The sequence below is a fragment of the Corvus hawaiiensis genome, chromosome 27 (assembly GCF_020740725.1).
Source record: "Corvus hawaiiensis isolate bCorHaw1 chromosome 27, bCorHaw1.pri.cur, whole genome shotgun sequence".
Taxonomy (NCBI): domain Eukaryota; kingdom Metazoa; phylum Chordata; class Aves; order Passeriformes; family Corvidae; genus Corvus; species Corvus hawaiiensis.
Window position 1 is genome coordinate 3,140,216 of NC_063239.1, and position 16,607 is coordinate 3,156,822.

Consider the following 16,607-nt stretch of genomic DNA (forward strand, 5'->3'; position numbering starts at 1 on the left):
AGCCTTGCACAGCTCACGAACAGCTCCCCGTCACCTCTCCCTGCAGCCCCAGGGCCGCAGCTCCCACTGCCTCTGTAAGCGGAGAGGTTCCCTCCCCGTCAGGGACTAGGCTGCCAAATTCCAGCCAAGAGCACATTTTTACGGCATGACACCAGTGGGGCCCCGGCAGGAGCCGGCATGAGATCCAGGCGTTCACCCGAGAGGCGCCGGTACCGGCGCAGCAGCAGCGTGTGGACGGGACGTGTCACCCAGCGCCGCGAGCCCGCTGCTTTCCTCTCTCTGCCCGTGGAAGCGCTCGCCAAATATTACAAAACATCCTCCTTCCTTCCCTCCCGGCTACGGGGTGCAGAGACACCCGCCGCCGCCTGGCCCTCCCCACCCCGTCCGTCCCCTTCCTTCCTCCCTGCTCCTTTCCAGGCAGCTCTTTTACGCAAGTGGCTTTCGAAGGAGCCCCGGGACAGGTAGCAGAGAGTGACAGAGCTCGGGACAAGTCTGCGGCTGCAAAGGTAGGAAGGAGAAGGGAGCTGAGGGCTGGGACACTCACCCAGCACTTGGCTACATCAGGCTGGAGGGAGGAGGAGAGCAGAGACCGAGGGCTCCTCGACTGCCCAAGGTGCAGAGCTGTCCCCAGCTCCCCCAGCCCCCTGCGATGGCAGACCCTGGAAGACACCTTTGAACAGCACAACCTCCCGCCGCTTTGCCGTGCCAGAGAGCTCGATCTCATGGCGCTTTCCCAGGCAGGGCAGGGCACCGGCACCTGCCGGGCGGGCAGCCGGGCCGTGTGGTCACTCCGGGCTCTCCTCCAGAGCCTCGTGCTGGCCGGGATAGGATCTGCCGCCAGGCCCCTGTTGTGGCTCTGTTTGGGTTGCTAAGGAGGAGCTGCCAGAGGCAGACGGGATGATGTGTGCTGACACGCTGCTCCACGCCGCCTGCCCTCCCTGGGGACCCTCGGGAAGGGGAGATGCCACCAGAGCTCTGAGCAAGAGCAGGTGGAGAAGGGCTCGGGCACAGCGCTCTCCCTCCGAGGCGCTGCGCTGCTGCTCTGCCAGCACCAGTGGGCAGAGCTGAGGCGTTCCAGGTGCTCCCGGGTACACCGGGCAGCCCCGTGGTGCCGGCTCCGGGCAGCTCTGGAGCTGGTGGCATTTAGATGGGTGGCTCCAAGGACCATGTGATAGACCGGGCTCTTAGTCACGGTCCCTGGAAACAACAGCAAAGCTCTGCCCCGGGCAGCAGAAGGGCTTGGCTGTCTCTTTCCCAGGCACATGGAAATTTCCATGGAATTAGCACAAGGGTAATTATTACCATCTGCCCCCTTGCAGACCACAGTCGTCCTGCCGGCCAGCTCTGGTTCTGCTCGGGGTGCTGGACGAGCCGGGCATGCAGGAGCCCCACCTGAGCTGAGTTCTGCCGGCAAAGAGTAGGATCTCACAGCTGGGGCACATCTGGCTGCTCTGCAGCTTGGCTGCTGTGAGACTGGCACCCAGCCCTGTGGGCACTGCCAGCCCTGCCTGCAGGGGACAGCTCCCCGGGCAGGGTTCTGTGGCACTGGCTGCATGTGGCTGTTTCAGGTCTTGTGACACTTGGCACAGCCGGGAAGCAAAGCCTCTCATGAAGCTCTGCTCACCTCCAGACCCCGAAGTGGGACTGGGGGCTGCTCTGGGACTCCTGGGGGTATGAACAAGACCTGTCACTTCTCTAAGGTCGAGGCTGTGGCTCACAGATGACACTGACTCTTCCAGTTGCTCTGAGGGGCTGGGAAAAGCTTAATCTTTTTTTTTTTGCTGGTTTGTCAGGTCGACGGAGCTCTGGGGAGTGTGGTGAAGGACGTCACCATGGGCCCTCAGGGTTCCTGAGTTTGGAAACTGGTTTTCTCTCCTGGTGTGCTACGTAATCGTAGTTTACTTTTGGTGCCCTCCCCCTCCTGACTTTCCCTCAATGTCTGCCCAGAACGCCAGCAGTTTCCCAGCGATCTGTGGGTGTTTACTCCTCACAGGGTGGGGGCCCTGCCAAGGAGGGTGGGGGCTGTGGCCAAAATCGCCGAGTATGGAGCCACAGTGCTGGCACATCACCCGCTGCCTGTCCCTGGCTTGCTTGGCGTCCGACACTGCATCCGCGGGCCCCGCCCAGATCTTTAAATGCTGGTTTCTAATGTGTGTGTGTGCTGGAGCCTTGGCTCCTGGTGAGATTCACCCCTCCAGTTTAGATCCCTGCTCCGACCAGATGGACTTCGTAGGAAATGCTGAATTCCTGCCGCTTGGTAGCAGTCCTCAGCTCAGCAAAGCCTCACGGAAGCAGATTTCTGGGATAAGCCGCTGAAGCCTGGATACAGCATCCCAGCCTCGAGTGCAGGCAGGTCCTGGCAGCTCCTGTCCAAGACAGGGAGATGTGTGTATCCCAGCTTTGCCCAGCAATTTCCAATGCACCACTCAGAAATGGCTGGAGGAAATTCCTTTGAAACCAAAGGCACAGGAATGAAAGGGCCAAGCCCTGGGAGCTCTGCCCATGCCAGAGCCTGGCCCCTGGGCATGCTGCTCCACAGAAGGATGCTACACAGGGCCTGCACGGCCGTCCCCACAGCTCGCTCCTGCGCCATTCCACAAGCAGGGATGTGCAGAGGCAGAGCTTGTCCTCGGCTACAAGGTGGAGGAGACAGACAGGGACACATGGCACAGCACATAACCTGCAGTGTTTGGCCTTTGTAACACATGCAGGTAGTCAGAGCAGTCCAAAACCCACTCCAAGCTCTGCATCGTGGGCCTGGGAGCCCAAAAGCCATCTCCTCACCTTCTTCACTTGCTGCCACAATCCATCAGGGCCTGGGGCTTCCTGCTCCAGCCTGAGAATCCCCCAGAACTCCCCTCTGGCATGGCCAGATTTTCCAGCAGTGCTCAGCAGGGCAAAGCAGAGGAGCTGGAGCAGGACCCAGCAGGAGCTGCCAGGCTGTGGCATGGATTTGGAGCAGACCTCTCCCTGGGCCATGCTCAGAGCCATTTCCTGATGGGTTTTCCTTCACCCATGTGGCTGTGGTGCAGTGCCAGGAGGCTGCAGCACCCCAGGACAGGTGTCACCAGTGGGGCAGCACCTCCTGTGGGGCCAGCAGTGCCCGGGCTGCACAGTGGGGTGTGGGGTGCTGCCCAGCCCCTGCCTGCCTCGCTGCCAGGGATTATCGGGCCTCATGCAGCAGGCAGGGCCCCACGCCACGTCCCACATGGCTGTCACCTGACTCAGCCCTGGTGACTGGCCACGGTGACCAACCGCAGCCTCCGACTTCTCCCCTGGCATGCCGGCAGCAGAGGTAACGCTCCCTCTACCAGGGGCATTTTGGATTTCTGGGGTGGTCGGGGCCATTGTGGGAGCTCCCGTGCAGGCAGAGGGGGTCCCCATGGCTGTCCGTGGCTGGGGGCATGCCGGGCACGGTCAGCAGTTGAGTCTGGCAGGACATTTCTTCATCCATGGAAAGTTTGGTTGGTTTTTTTGTGTGGGGTTTTTTTTTTTTTTTTAAGGAAGGTGAGAGCTTTCAAGGGCATTGACACTTTTCTTGCCAAAAAATACTGCAACCCCAGCCAGAACACTCTGACTGACAGAAAAAAAAAAAGAGATTGATATTCCGGTTTTCAGTTTCTCAAAAGTAAAAAGCCCCAAATGTTGTCAAAAATGGATACATTCTCAGGCACTTTAATTAAAAGAACTCCAACGAGGACGTTTCCTTAGCAGGGTCACCTCTGAGCTTTTAAAGTGCAGCATTAAATCTTCCTCCCGTGAAGGGGTCTGGCTGCTGCCTGACATCGGGGCTGGCTGTTTGGCTTCCCCTGCAAGGCACGATTTGGGAAGAGGCTGTTCTCAGGGGAGAAATTACACCAGCACTTTATCAGGGCTTCTTGACAGAGGTCAGGTGCCCTAGACAACGGGCTCAGCCCCCAGTTTCTCGTTGCATGTGCAGTATGAGAGGCTGGTGATTCCTGGTAGATGAGCAGGTTTAGCTCGGGTAACAGGGAAAATTTCTTCATGGAGAGACTTGTCCAGCCCTGGCAGGACGGGCAGCGGCTGCCCGGGGCAGTGGTGAAGTCACTGCGTTTGGAGGGATTTAACAGACGTGTGGCTGTGCAGCCTGGGGACATGGGTCAGTGGTAGCCTCGGCAGTGCTGGGTTGATGTTGGACTCGGTGGTTTCAGAGGGCTTTTCCAACCTAAGCGATCCAGTGGATCTCTTATTCCCACTGTCACCAGAGCAGTCGCCTGTCCCATGCCAGCCCCCGCCCCAGCATCTGCCTGGGCTCTGCCTGGAGCCGCGGTTCTGCCCCGCCAAGAGGGGCCCGGGGGCTCCCCCGACGGGCGCACCCGGCACCCACCGCCCCCCGCCCCCCGAGCCCGGCCGAGCCCCCGCCCTCCCTCCCGCCCGCGGAGGAGGGACGCGCCGGGACCGGCGGAGCGGCGGCGGCGAGCCCGGCCATGGGGGCGGCCCAGAGCCGGGAGCCGCGGGACCTCCGGGACCCCCGGGCCCCGCCGCGCCGGTGAGTGCAGGGGGGGGCGGGTCGCGGTCCCGGGTGGGTCCGGTTCCCCCCGCAGCCCCCGCGTCGGCCCCTTCCCACGCGTGGGACGGGTCTGGGTTCGCTGCTGTGGAGGGGACAAACCAGAGAGTGAAATTTAATTTGCGGGGAGAAAGTTCCTTTCCCCTTTCCCCTTTCCTCTTTCCCCTTCAGCCACACTTAGCTCCCCACCCATGGGTGCCTGAACACCCCATCCCTGGTCTCAGCAGACCAGAGCTTCCAGCTGCAGCTCAGCCCAGGAGGAAAGCTGGGGTGCGTCTGTACCCCCAGTCTTGGGGTGTGGGGTGGGGGCTAGCACTGCCGTTCCCGGACTGGGGTAAGGTGGGAGCTGGTGGGGGTCTGGAGGCTGGGGACAGCTGGGGCTGGGCTGGGGGAGCTGGTCCCCACCAGCTGCTCGGGCACTGGGAACTGAAGGGATCAAAAGGAAAAGCGGAAACATCTTATCTGTAAATCAACCAAAACACTGTAGAGAATAGAAATATTTTCTTTAAGTGGGGACCCTGTAAGTCTGTTTGCAAACGGTGGGCTCAGACAAGGGCGTTCTGCCCTTGTAACTGCTCGGTCCTGCCTTTATTTCCCTGCAGTCATCTCCTACATAGACATTAGAGGTGTTCTCAAGTGGAAAACACATCCTGCGTGTGCCGGAGCTGCTTCTTTCTGCCCCGTTGGACTCAGTTGTTTGTCCTTCTCGCCTGTTTGCTCCACCTTGAGCAAACTTTGTTTTGTTCCTCCCGCCCTTTATCATCTTCCTGGTCCCCGTCCCTGTGCTGGCTGTTGTCCACATTCTGCTGCCCCCATTGCTGCTGGGCCCCCAGGTTATGGGTTAAGGTGCTGCCTGCATTTCCCAAAATGATTGAGTCTGGAGTAAACTCAGGGATCTAAGGCCTGACAAACACCTGATAAAAGCATTCCTGCCACATAGCACAGATATTTTTAGCAAACGGAGCAGAGGAATTGAAGGGGGAGTCAATAAGCCGCATGATGAAGGCAGCTGCTTGTGTTCATCCAGCATCAATGTGGAAATGGGGCTGGAGCCTGCTCCTATTGAAATGAGCTCGCACCCACACGAGTGCATCAGCGAGATTAAGCTGTGGTTGGCATTTTTAAAATGCAGGAATAGCAGAGCATTCATTATCCCATCGGTCCTTTTCAGTGCAACCACAAATGTCTGTATTTATCCATTTGCTGGCAGTCTGGTGGGGAAAGGCAGCTGGAGCCCGGGGCTGGCTGCTGGTGTCCAGGCTCGTGTGTGACAGTTGTGTCCTTTATTTCTATTTCTGTAGAGCTGTTTTGATGGAATGTGTAGCGATGGGAACTGTCACATCCCAGGCCGTGAAGGGTCCCGGGGGAGCTGAGCTGCTCGGCAGCACTGTCCCACGCTGGGCATTGCTCTGGAGCCCCCGAGCGCTGCCACAGCGGGTGACACCCTGGTTCCTGCTGTGCTCTAGCGAGCAGATGGCAGAGCCGGAGATGGGAGGAGGTTGGTTTTGTCTGCCTTGAATTCCAGGGCGTTCGGTGTCGTTCTCCTCGGTCCGGGCTGTGCCCAGGAGTGTCCAGGCTGAGGCTTTGCCAAGGTCAGAAGCAAAAGGAACCCTGCGCTCCGGGGCGCGGGGCGCTGCCAGCCCGCGGGCAGCCGCCGAGCCCCTGCCCTGCGCTGCCGAGGCCGGAGAGCTCGGCAGCCCTCGGAAACCCATCCTGGGGAGCCCTCTAGCGAGAGCAGCGTCCGCCCGAGCCCGCCGGGCTCCCGGGGCTGCGCCGGGATGCTGCTGCGCCCGGATGCTGCTGCGCCCGGGAGATGCTCCGTGGGGCTGTCACACCTAGGGATACTCCGGGGTGCTCCCGCACCTGGGGGATGCCCGGGATGGTCCAGATACTGCCGCACGGAGAGGGGATGCTGATCCCTGATCAATAGAATAGGTTGGAATAAAACGCAGCAACAGAAAAATGCTCCTGAAACACCTTGGACCTCCTTTCGTGGAGGAGATAAATGCTATGTGGATAAAGTGCTTAGTACAAGCTGTGGGGGAAATTTACACAGCAGTGAAATATGGATTAATGTTTTATCTGTGTGCTGATCTCAGGGTTGTCCCCACCATCCCCTGCTGTCCTTGTGCTCCATCTTGGCATTGTGTACAGGGAGCTGGACCCTGGTCCTGGGTGGGGAGCGAAAGGCTCCGCTGCAGAGGAGCAGAGAGGCAGGAGTGGAGAAGAGAAATGAAACCCCACAAAAGATCTGTTTCTAAGCTAGAAATGTCAGCGCTGGCTCCTGTGCTGTGCCCAGAAAAGCTTCACAGCCAGAAATAGATATTCTCCTGCTTAATGAAAGGGCTGAGAAGGGAAATTCCAGGTGCATGCCTTCCTCTGGCCTGGGGCACTGCAGCTCCAAACGCCACAGGTGTGGCTGCGTGATTCCTGTTCCGCAGCGTTATTCCCTGCACCCTTCCTGACGACCAAGGTGTGGTGACACTGAGAAGAATCGGGCATGCTGTGTTTTTGGGGCCAGGCAGAAGCACTGCTGCCAGATGGCCAGAAGGAAATTCATCCCCAGTGTGAAGGGAAGGTCTCATCTGGATGAGAGCTGTTATACCTGGATGCAGCTGGCTTCCTGCAAGGATGAACATGAAAACCTAAGCAAGGTTTTGCCTCTTTTTGCAGCTTCTGTGATGCCAGGGCTCTTCTAGCTCCAAAATATTTGGGTCTTCACCTGTCCTCTGTGCAGCAGGGGCCGCTGCTCTCCCCTCCTGGAAAACCCAGGCAGTGTGTGAACCGTGGGTGGTTTCTAGGCAGTTCAGCGCAGCTGCTGCCAGAGGCATCCATGGGCTGTACATCCCCTGTCCCTGAGCCGCTGCGTGTGTGCAGGGCTTGGCACAGTGAGTCCTGTGACAGCAGCGAGGGAGGTGACAGCAGTGCCAAGGACAGCCCGTCCAGCTGCTGCCTGTGTGGGCTGCATCTCACTGTGTGGATGGAAACTGCTGGCAGGTGTTTTAAACAGGTCAGCATCCTCCCTGCTCTGCAGAGATGTGTTTGCTGACTGTGCCAAGCAGCGTTTGGCAGGCAGAGCCTCCGGTGTGACTGACAAAGTCAGGTTATCTCCTCGGTGGTGATTTGCAGCCGGTGGTGCTGCCAGGCTGGGTCAGGTGCCAAGCTGGAAAATGCCACTCGAGGCATTTTCTTAATTGCTCATCGGGAACAGCAAGTGGAAGCAGGCTCTGCCCCTGCACTGCTCTGGTATCTTCCTGCCCCAGGGCCCTGCCAAGTCAGAAGCTCTGCAGCCAGTATGGTTCAGTCCTGCTGATCCTGTTCCTGTCGGCTCCTTCCCCGGGTGGTGGGTGGGAGGGGGGGGGTCCTCGCTGGGCGCAGTGTGTGTGTGCAGCCTGCACAAGGACAGATCCTGATGATTTCCTGCACTCGAGTGCCCCAGTTCCCCCATCCAACAAGTGGGGTATGTAGGAGTCAGCCTGTCACACACAGCTCCTTCCCCTCTGCAGGGAGGTGGCTCATTCCTGCTGCTGTGCCAGTGCTGCTGCTGCTCCTGCTGCGCTTGGGTCCTGTGAGGTCCCTGGCAGAACTCAGCTGCTCACAACGTCATCACTGCTGCTGGTCCTTGGGTTCAGTGGGAGGTGGGAAGGGGAAGCGGGAGCAGGAGGAGGATGAGGTCAGGCTGCAGCGCGTTGCTGCAGCGCGGCTCACACTGAAGATCTTATGTAAAATTCATCTGCAGAAATCAGTTCTGCCGCTTTGGAGCAGGGAAGTGGGCTGTGCTCTGCTCACGGCAGCCATGGGCAACAGGATGTTGAGCTTCTGCTTTTGCTTCAGCCTCATGGTTTTTGGCTAAACTTCAATAAGAGTCATGTAGTCCCCTCTTCATGGCCGCAGGGGAGTGTGCAGGGCCCCTTGTCCCCCAGGCCCTGGGGATGTGGGGGGGCCACACAATGCAGTGGCCGAGGTGTTCCCTAGGGCCCATGTGCTTCTCCAGCCACTGACCTATGGTGGGAACTAGCAGCACCTCAGCTTTGGTTCACCCAGAGAAATCTCTGGGGAAGTTTAGAGGTACTGTGGAAGGGGATAGGAGATTTTCTTTTATAGGGGATGGGCAGTAAAAGCATGCAGGAATGACACCTATATCTAATAAGGACACCAAGAGGTGGAAGCTTGGGAGAAAGGATCCCTGCAGGGAGGTTATTCGAGATGCTCAACGGTGAGGAATGAGCCCTTTGAAGCATCCGACAGAGGCTGGTGTCAGAGGCAGCCAGACCAGATGGACGGGTCTGCTCTGCCCCAGAGGCCTCTCTGTCCATGCAGAGGCATTTCCAGCTCTCAGAGCTGGCTGATGATTCACAGGAGAGCACCGGCTGTGGGCTCAGCCTGCCATGTGAGCTCTTGGTGTGGTCAGCAAGGGCCAGCAGCTCTTCTCTGCAACGGGCCGGGCTTGCTTCATGGCACTACAGTTGTCTGCCATTTCCAAGGTCATCCCTGGGACCAGTTGCTGGGAGCAGGGTAAACCAGTCAGGGTTCCAGGGAGCTGCCAACTGTCCGGAGCCAGCAATGCTACTGCCCGTGACAGATCTGCTGCCAGAGCCCTGGACATTCCTCACAGTGCTGCGGCCGCTGCACGGTGTCAGTAATTTTATCCTCCTCTCTCTAGCAAGCGTGTGGGAGGTGATGAATTTGGGAGTGGGAGCCCTCGTTAGGGGGAAAGTTCCTGAGGGAAAGTTCCCGAGGGAGGCCAGCAAGGTTGATTTCTGTGGGAACTGCTGGCTGTTATTTTTAAACAACAATAGTTTACTAAATAAATAAATAAACTTGCTGCCACGGAAGGATATAGCATCCGCCAGGGCTGCTGAGGCCGGTGTTTCCTTGGAAAATGGAAAGGACAGGTGTTTCCCTCTCCTCTGCCCCTGCCCCCTGTGTTTGGCTCCTCAGCTCTGGGAAAGCCCTTTCCTTGGGCAAGGCTTCCCGGAGGGCCGAGCCTTCCCGGTGGGACCGAGTCTTCCTGGGCGAAGTGAGGATTCCTGGGAGCTGCTTGCCCCCCAGGGCAGTTCCCCGCCAGCGTGGGGTCTTCTCTGGCACGTCCAGAGTGGAAAGAATCTGTGTCCTGCCGGCTCTGTGACAGCGCAGGTGCAACCAAATAAATGTGGGATAAACTGGCGGGGATCTGGTTTCACAGTCCCCTGCCCTCTCACGTGGGGGTTTCCTGTGGCGAGGGAGGGGAAAGGCAGGGCGTCGCGGAGGGTGACAGCGACGAGCCCCAGCCCCGCCTTTGGGCAGAAATAGGTGAATTTGGGAGTTCGCGTAGGAAAGAAGAGCGGCGGCTGCCACCTCCGGCCGGGAGGGACGGGGAACCGGGGACGCTGCCCCGCATAGCCCGCATCCCTCCCCGCGCCGGGGGCTCCGGCGGAGGCAGCGGGGGGCGCCGGGGCCGGCCCCTCCCGGCGGGCGGTGCCGGGGGCGGGCGCTCCCCTCGCCAGTGGCGCGGTGCGGGGGCGGGCGGCCCGAGCGGAGCCGAGCGGAGCGGGCGCGATGGGGGCGGCGGCGCGGCCGCAGTGAGCCCGGCGGGGAGCGGAGCGGGGCCGGGCCGATGGCGTTCAGCGCCTGGCAGATCCTCTCGCCGGTGCAGTGGGCCCGCTGGACCTGGTCGGCGGTGCGGGGCGGGGGCAGCCCCGAGGAGGGCGACGGCGGGGCCGGTGCTGCCGAGGAGGAGGATGAGGAGGAGGACCAGGACCCGCCGGCGGGGGGCTCGGCCCTCGGCTTCAGGCAAGTCACCCGCGGCCCCTTCCCCTGCCCGCCCTCCCGCGGCGCCCGCACCCACGCGGGGCTGCGGGCGCGTCCTCCCCGGCCCTCTCCCCATCCGCCCCTCGCTCTCCGCTCGCTGCCTGGCTGCCGGGGATCCCGCACCGCACCGCGCCGGGGGCTGGGGGTGCCGGGGCCGCAGCCGGAGCCGGGCGCTGCTTCCTGGAGGATGCGGGGGAGCACAGGGCCGGAGCAGCCGGGCTCGCTCCCCGCGGCAGCCTCCGGAGCGGCGTGGGAGATGCTGCGGGGCTTCATGTCCTTGGAGGCCCGTGCTGTGTGCTCAGCTCGGGAATGACCTGGCAAAAGCCCTCCCGCAGGGCTGGCGATGCACAGGGGGCTGCTCACGATGATGTTTCACCTGCTGTCCCTTTTCCGTTTGCTAGCATGTCCCGCTGGACAGGAGCGAGTGGCCGCCCCGGATGCCCACGACCAGCCTCTGGCCTGGCTGGACGTGTAGGCGTTGTGGAGGATTTCAGAGGTAGCTTTGAAAGCAGTAATTCCTCACTCTTTTCCCCCCCTCGGCAGCTCGGACTCCACTGATAATTTTGAGACCCCTGAAGCAGAAACACCAACCTGCTCGCCACTCAAGGAGTTCTGCGAGCCACCAGGATCACCAGAGTCTGAGGCCGGGACCCAAGGTAAATTGTGCACCTTCTGCTCTTGGTGCTCTGCTCCATTGTCAGAAAGGCAGGGTGGGGTCAAGGAGTAAAATTCGCTGACTTTGAGTAATGCCTGGCACACTTTTGGTGGTTAATGGCCTGGACAGTTCAAATGCCAGGGCTGGGCTGGGCACTCCACAAAGAGCTGTGATGGGTTGATTGAGAGGAATCTGAGGATGCTGTTGAATTATTTGATCAGTTAAACGTCCCTTTGACACTTCCTCTGCAGCCCGGGGGCTGCCCTGACTGCTGCTGGCTGGTGGGACCTTTCTCATGTGTACCCCATTTGTCACTCACCCCTGGCTCTTGCACAGGAGTGGCAAGATGCCAGGTTTGTGCCCCCCAGGCTGGTCAGTGGTCAGGGGTTTCATTGCACAGGCTGTTTCCCCTGGAGTTAGGTGCCAGGTGTCCTCACTGTGCAGCTGGTGTTAAAGATGCAAAAGATCAGTGCTGCTAAATCCCATTTTTTGGGAAATTGTGGGGGATCTGCTCTAACTGCATGAGGCTTCCTTTGCTGGTGAGTCCTGAGCTGTTTTGTAGGTTTATCCTTGCGTCCCACACTGCTGCTGCTTCCCTGAGTGTGGCTCCCCATTAGCCCGTGGCCTTCTGAGGACCAGCTCCCTGCTGTCTCCATATCCTCCTCTTCAGGGGTTTGGGCTGGTGTCTATGGCTGACATGGTGGTGTCTATCTCTGTTTTTGTGCTGCTGGGAGGAAGCTTTGAAGCCCTGGCACTGCTGCTACAACCCACTGGAGGTTATCGGGGCAGGGCAGGGAGGAGACCTCCCTTCCATCTGCTCCCAGTGGCTGGGCAGTGTCAGGGTGTTTGTGAGCCCCCGGGGTGGTGTGCAGGAGAGCAGCCTCTCCAAGGCACAGGGCGGTATGTGCTGGGCCAGGAAGTCCTGGCCAGGCCGCCCTGAGCATTCCCTGCCCTCTCTTGCCCCTCACTGCTGCAGACCCTGGTACGTGATGTGCAGTGTTGTGCTTTCCTTGAATGCTCACAGCAGCAGCTGGGAACTTTTTGCAGGGCTGGTTTCAGAGCACACGGGCCCGATCCAGACCATGGGTCCTTCTGTGCAGGAGCCCGGGCATTGCTGACTGTGTCAGTAACAGGAAGCCATGGCCCTCCATCTCCTGTGGTGGTGTTGTGCTGTTGGGGTGGATCTGGGTGCTCATCCATCCCTGTGCAAAACTCATGTTTGTTTGCTGTGATGGGGAGAGCGCTTGGTTCACGCTTTCAATAATCACAGCTCTTGGAATAATCCTTTTAAGAAGGGATGATAGAGACATCTTTACTTTGGGGATAATGTCTGGGGAGGGGGAGAGAGAAATAAAGGCTTTCCTAGCAGGTAGGAGGATCATTTCCAGCAGAGCTTAGGGAAGCGCATTGCTTCAGACTCCAGGGTGTCACTGTTCCCGTGTGTGCCTGTGCCCCTTGTCCTGGGATGAGCAGCTCCTGCTCAGCAGCGAGGGAGTAGCTGCTCTTGCACACAAAGCTCCCAGTGTTCTGGAGACGAGGGCATGATCTCCAGCAAAAGCTGTTTGTCTGTGCTGGCTGGCAGAGAGTGGGATGTTGGGGCCGGCAGAGCCAAACCGCGGTGCCACCACACTTTGCTCCAGCCCTTCTCTGCCCACGTCTCTGGCTGTGTCTTTTCAGTTTGTCTGGAATGGTGGAGGGGAAGGATTGTCCAGGTGCCGATGGGTTTGCAGTGTGCAGAGGCACCCTGGGGTGTTACACCGCTGCACCGATGTAATCCATGTGTTCCGGCCTCATCTTGGCGGTGCTGCTCGTGCCCGGGAGCAGCAGTGGGAGCAAATGCCGGCATGGAGACAATCCGGTGTAATGGCTGCTTGTCAGCACCGGGAGAGCTGCTGCCCTGCACGCCCTGGGGAATGGCTGCTGGCTGTGCTGGGGTGTGTGGGGGCAGCGCCAGAGCTGGACCTGAGGGCAGGCACGGCACCCCTGGCCTGGAGGGACAGCAAGGAGCAGGCACTGTCTGCTCTATAGTTGCAGTCTCACCCTGCCTTGGGAATAAATAGGGTGAGGAACGTGTAAGACAGAGGCTGTGACTCCAGGGCTGGCTCCTCCATGCACTGCCAAGAGGTGACCTGGGTATGTTAAACCCCGTCCTTGGGGACAAAAATTCAGCCCTGGAGGGGGCTGCAGTGAGGGTTTATGCCCACTCAGGATCACTCCGTTTCCTCTTGTTGTCTCGGATAGTGGGACTAATTCTGTCCCATTCTTGCTCAAGTTATCTCCAGTCATCTGCCAGTAGATATTTTGCACAAGGAAATGAGCAGAAGCAGCAAATCTAGAGCCATCAGTGCTGGGAGCAGGCTCTCGCTGCCGTTACCCTGATGCAGGGCACGTGTTTTCCGGTGCGTTAGCAGCATCGTTTGCCGGTATGCTAATTCTTAACAGAATAGATTTAAAAATAGATCAACGGCTGTTAAACACAAGCGGAAAGCCAAAAGAGGAAAAAAGCCGTTGGCAATGTAGGACTGAGCTGGGTGTACGGGGCAGATATCCTGTGCTGAGATGGGGAAGTGCATGACTCACAGCGAGCCCTGCCCTGAGCTGAGTCCAAGGCCCGGAGAGTGGAGGGGTTGTTCTGGCCCGCGCTTGGCACAGGGGCCACGCAGGGATCGCCGCTGCTTCGCTTGGCGGCTGCCTGTGGGATGGAAAGGGCGCTGAGCCTTTGCCTTCCAGCGCTGCCGCTGCCAAGTGTTCCTGATTCATTTGAGGGATGGCACGCTGGAAAGCTGTTTAAGTCGGTGTTTGTGTTTAATTTCAGCCTGAGGAAGACAAGCGAAGCAATTATAATGCAGAGGCACAAAGTGTCTATTACTGCGGTGCCAGACTGTCCTGTCTGTTTTTCTTTAGAAAGTAAAAAAATCTCTGTTTTCACTTTGTAGCATCCCCTCCAGGTACTCACCTGGATCCGGAGCAGGTTTGCAGCCTGTGCACAGCTGGGACAAGGGGTGTTCATGGGATTCAGCACGTCCTGTGCTGGGTCTGCGTTTGGGACGGATCCTGGAGTCACTGTGTGTGCCATGCTCCTGACAGTGTCCTTTTAGTCATGTTTGGTTTAGTTTAGTCATGCTGGGACTAAACTGTCCCCCCTGCAGGGCACAGTGCCAGAGGTGGAATGGGAGACCTCAGGGTCACCTTTTCGGGATGCTGCTGTGAGGCATCTGCTGGGATGCCTGCGGGAAGGGCTGGTCTGAGGGGCAGAGCTGTGTGTGGTCGGTGGCTGCCAGCCTGCCTCCTCCTGGGGTCCCATAGGGTGTTCAGCACAGCTTTGGCCCAAAAGGAGAATCTGAGCAGTGAGAGGGCTGGGGGAAGCTGCAGGACTGGGAGACAAGCTGGTTTCCCTGGCAGGAGCCATGAGCGAAGGGAGTACGTGCGGAGCCAGCACGGCTGCTCACAACGTGACTGCCTGGGGCTGGCGGGAGCTGGGGATGTCGGAGCATTCAGAGGAGGAGCAGGGAGAGCTGCAGGCTGCGAGCCGGGGTTGGGGAGGGCTCTGTGGGGGACAGCCAGTGCTGCACTGAGGTATTGCCGTGCTCATACCCAGCAGTGCTGGGCAGCTGTGGGGGTTGGAGCAGAGAGCTTGGCTCTTTCTGTGCACCCCAGGGCCCTTCAGGCCACTGCTTTCTGCATCCTGTGTAATTGTTCTCCCAGGAACATGCTCTCCCACCATGCTGCATTGAAGGCAGAAGAAATGCAGAGGGGAAGGAACTAGGGGAAACTCCCCCCTGAGCTTGCAGGAGGGACATTTCCACTGCAAAAGATTTCCAAAACCACAGGCGAGCACCTGAGCTGCCCTTTGCCTCTGCCTCCCAATGTATCCCAGTTCCTTAGCTCTCAGACTAGCTGAGCGTGTGGGCTGTGATGTGGGAGGGGCTGAGTAACTGAGCTCTCTTGGGTGCAGAAAATGAGGGAATCACAAAATTGGAGGACCTGGGTGGGTGGTTCTTCTGATTTTTGTGGGAAAATGATTCTGAGCTATGGCCACATGCGCCACTGCTCCTTTCCTCCCCACCCTGTAGACACCGCAGCATGGGGAGGTGGTTTGTGTGCCGGCTGCTTGTTATTCAAGAAGTAATTACTCACTGCTTGGGTTAGAAACCAGGATGGGCTCATGTCTGTGAGAACGGCGGCTGCCAGACCTTCTGCTGGGAACGCAAAATGCACTTAAATAGTCCTTTTGCCCTGACTTTGAAGTCTGTTCTTCTATTCAGAGCTGTCTCAGGAAGGCTTCAAACAGCTGAGCAACACAGCAAGTGTAATAAAGTTTTCTTTGGGGTCTGTTAAGGAGGTTTTCCTGGTTCCTAATGATGGGAAGGCCTGGCAGGCGCTGCCTCAGACTGTTTCCTGGCTGCACTCCAAGTACTCATCCACTGGATTTGTGTTTACTGATGCATTTTCTGGGGCATCAAGGCAACGTCTACTTGGAGGGTGCTTTTTTTTGCAGTCAGAGGAAGCGTTTTTGCAGTCTCAGGGAGGACACAGACCCTCATGATTAATTTTCATGGCTTTTAGCATCCTTGGGATCAATTACGCAAACCACAAGCCATCAACTGAGTCAGGATTGTTGGCTCCACATCCTGGATTAGTCCTGGGACCAGATATTTGCCTGATTCACTTTTCCTCTGCCAGCCTGTGACTCGCTCTGTTACCAGCAAACATGAGCCGGTTGCAAATGCCTGGTGATAGGAAAAACCTTTCCTGGATGGGCTCAGGGATGGGGGTCTGTAGGAGCCAGTGGTTGGTATGGGGGGATGCTCGAGGTGACTCCCCTCTGCAGCTGTCACCTCTGTTCCAGGGCAGGGCTGGGGCAGGGACAGGCGGATTTCCCTGGCACAAGCTCTTCATCACCCAGGCTGCTCTTCCCAGCCAGGTTTCAAACCAGTTTGGTCCTTGGGAGAGCACTGGTTCTGTTCTGCCCTTGGAAGACCTGGCTGGACTGTGTCTCCCCAGAAAGCTGCTGGTGAGGGCTGCAGGTACCACATGCTCCCTGATGGCTGCTGGGCATCCCAGCATCCTGCTTTGCCTTATCCCAGGAGTCTGTGCAGCTGTCCCTGGTTGAGGTGCAGGAGAAAGACCAGATGTTTTCCTCTTGTGCCTTGGCACACCTGCACCACAATCCTGGCTCTGGGTGCTCGGTGGGTGCAGCTTTCAGGATGCCCCAGTAGATGAAGGATCTTCTCCATCCCTTGATAGCAAGGAAAAGATGAAACGGTAAAAGGATTGAGGGGAAAGGACTGGAGTAATGGTGATTAAGTCACGGATCAGGATTTGTCATCAGAAGACACTGACAGCAGTGTGGAATGCCTAGTGCAGGATTTCTGCAGGTGGAGAGTCAGCTTGTGTCAGGCAGCTTCTCCTGCCTGGTGCACATCTGGCTCCACGGCCCCAGCACTGGGACTGACCCCCAGGTCCCTCCTGCAGCCTGTTTCTGCTCCTTCACTGAGCACACCTTCCCATTCCCCTTCTCCCTGGGGCCTGCTTATTCACATTTTGTGGTGTTGTCTCATGTCATGCGTCCCTGAACTTTTGTCACTAATTTTTGACCCTCTGCTCAGGTGAGCAGTGACTCCCTGTCATCTG

At 58.5% G+C, this 16,607-nt stretch overlaps 1 protein-coding gene across 6 annotated transcripts in view; it reads left to right on the plus strand.

The window, feature by feature from the left end:
• The first annotated feature begins 405 nt into the window (after nucleotides 1–405).
• The window catches only part of TACC1 (transforming acidic coiled-coil containing protein 1), a 29,219-nt gene continuing 13,017 nt past the window's right edge, over nucleotides 406–16,607 (plus strand). The window contains exons 1-2 of one of the 6 annotated variants that reach the window (XM_048287465.1): nucleotides 4,428–4,510; nucleotides 10,862–10,974. In XM_048287465.1, coding sequence (XP_048143422.1) covers nucleotides 4,449–4,510; nucleotides 10,862–10,974 — 175 coding nt within the window. In that variant the 5' untranslated portion in view covers nucleotides 4,428–4,448. Of the gene's footprint in view, nucleotides 507–4,427; nucleotides 4,511–10,055; nucleotides 10,301–10,861; nucleotides 10,975–16,607 lie in introns of those variants that run through there. The other 5 variants (XM_048287462.1, XM_048287463.1, XM_048287466.1 and 2 more) reach the window with 5 other exon arrangements.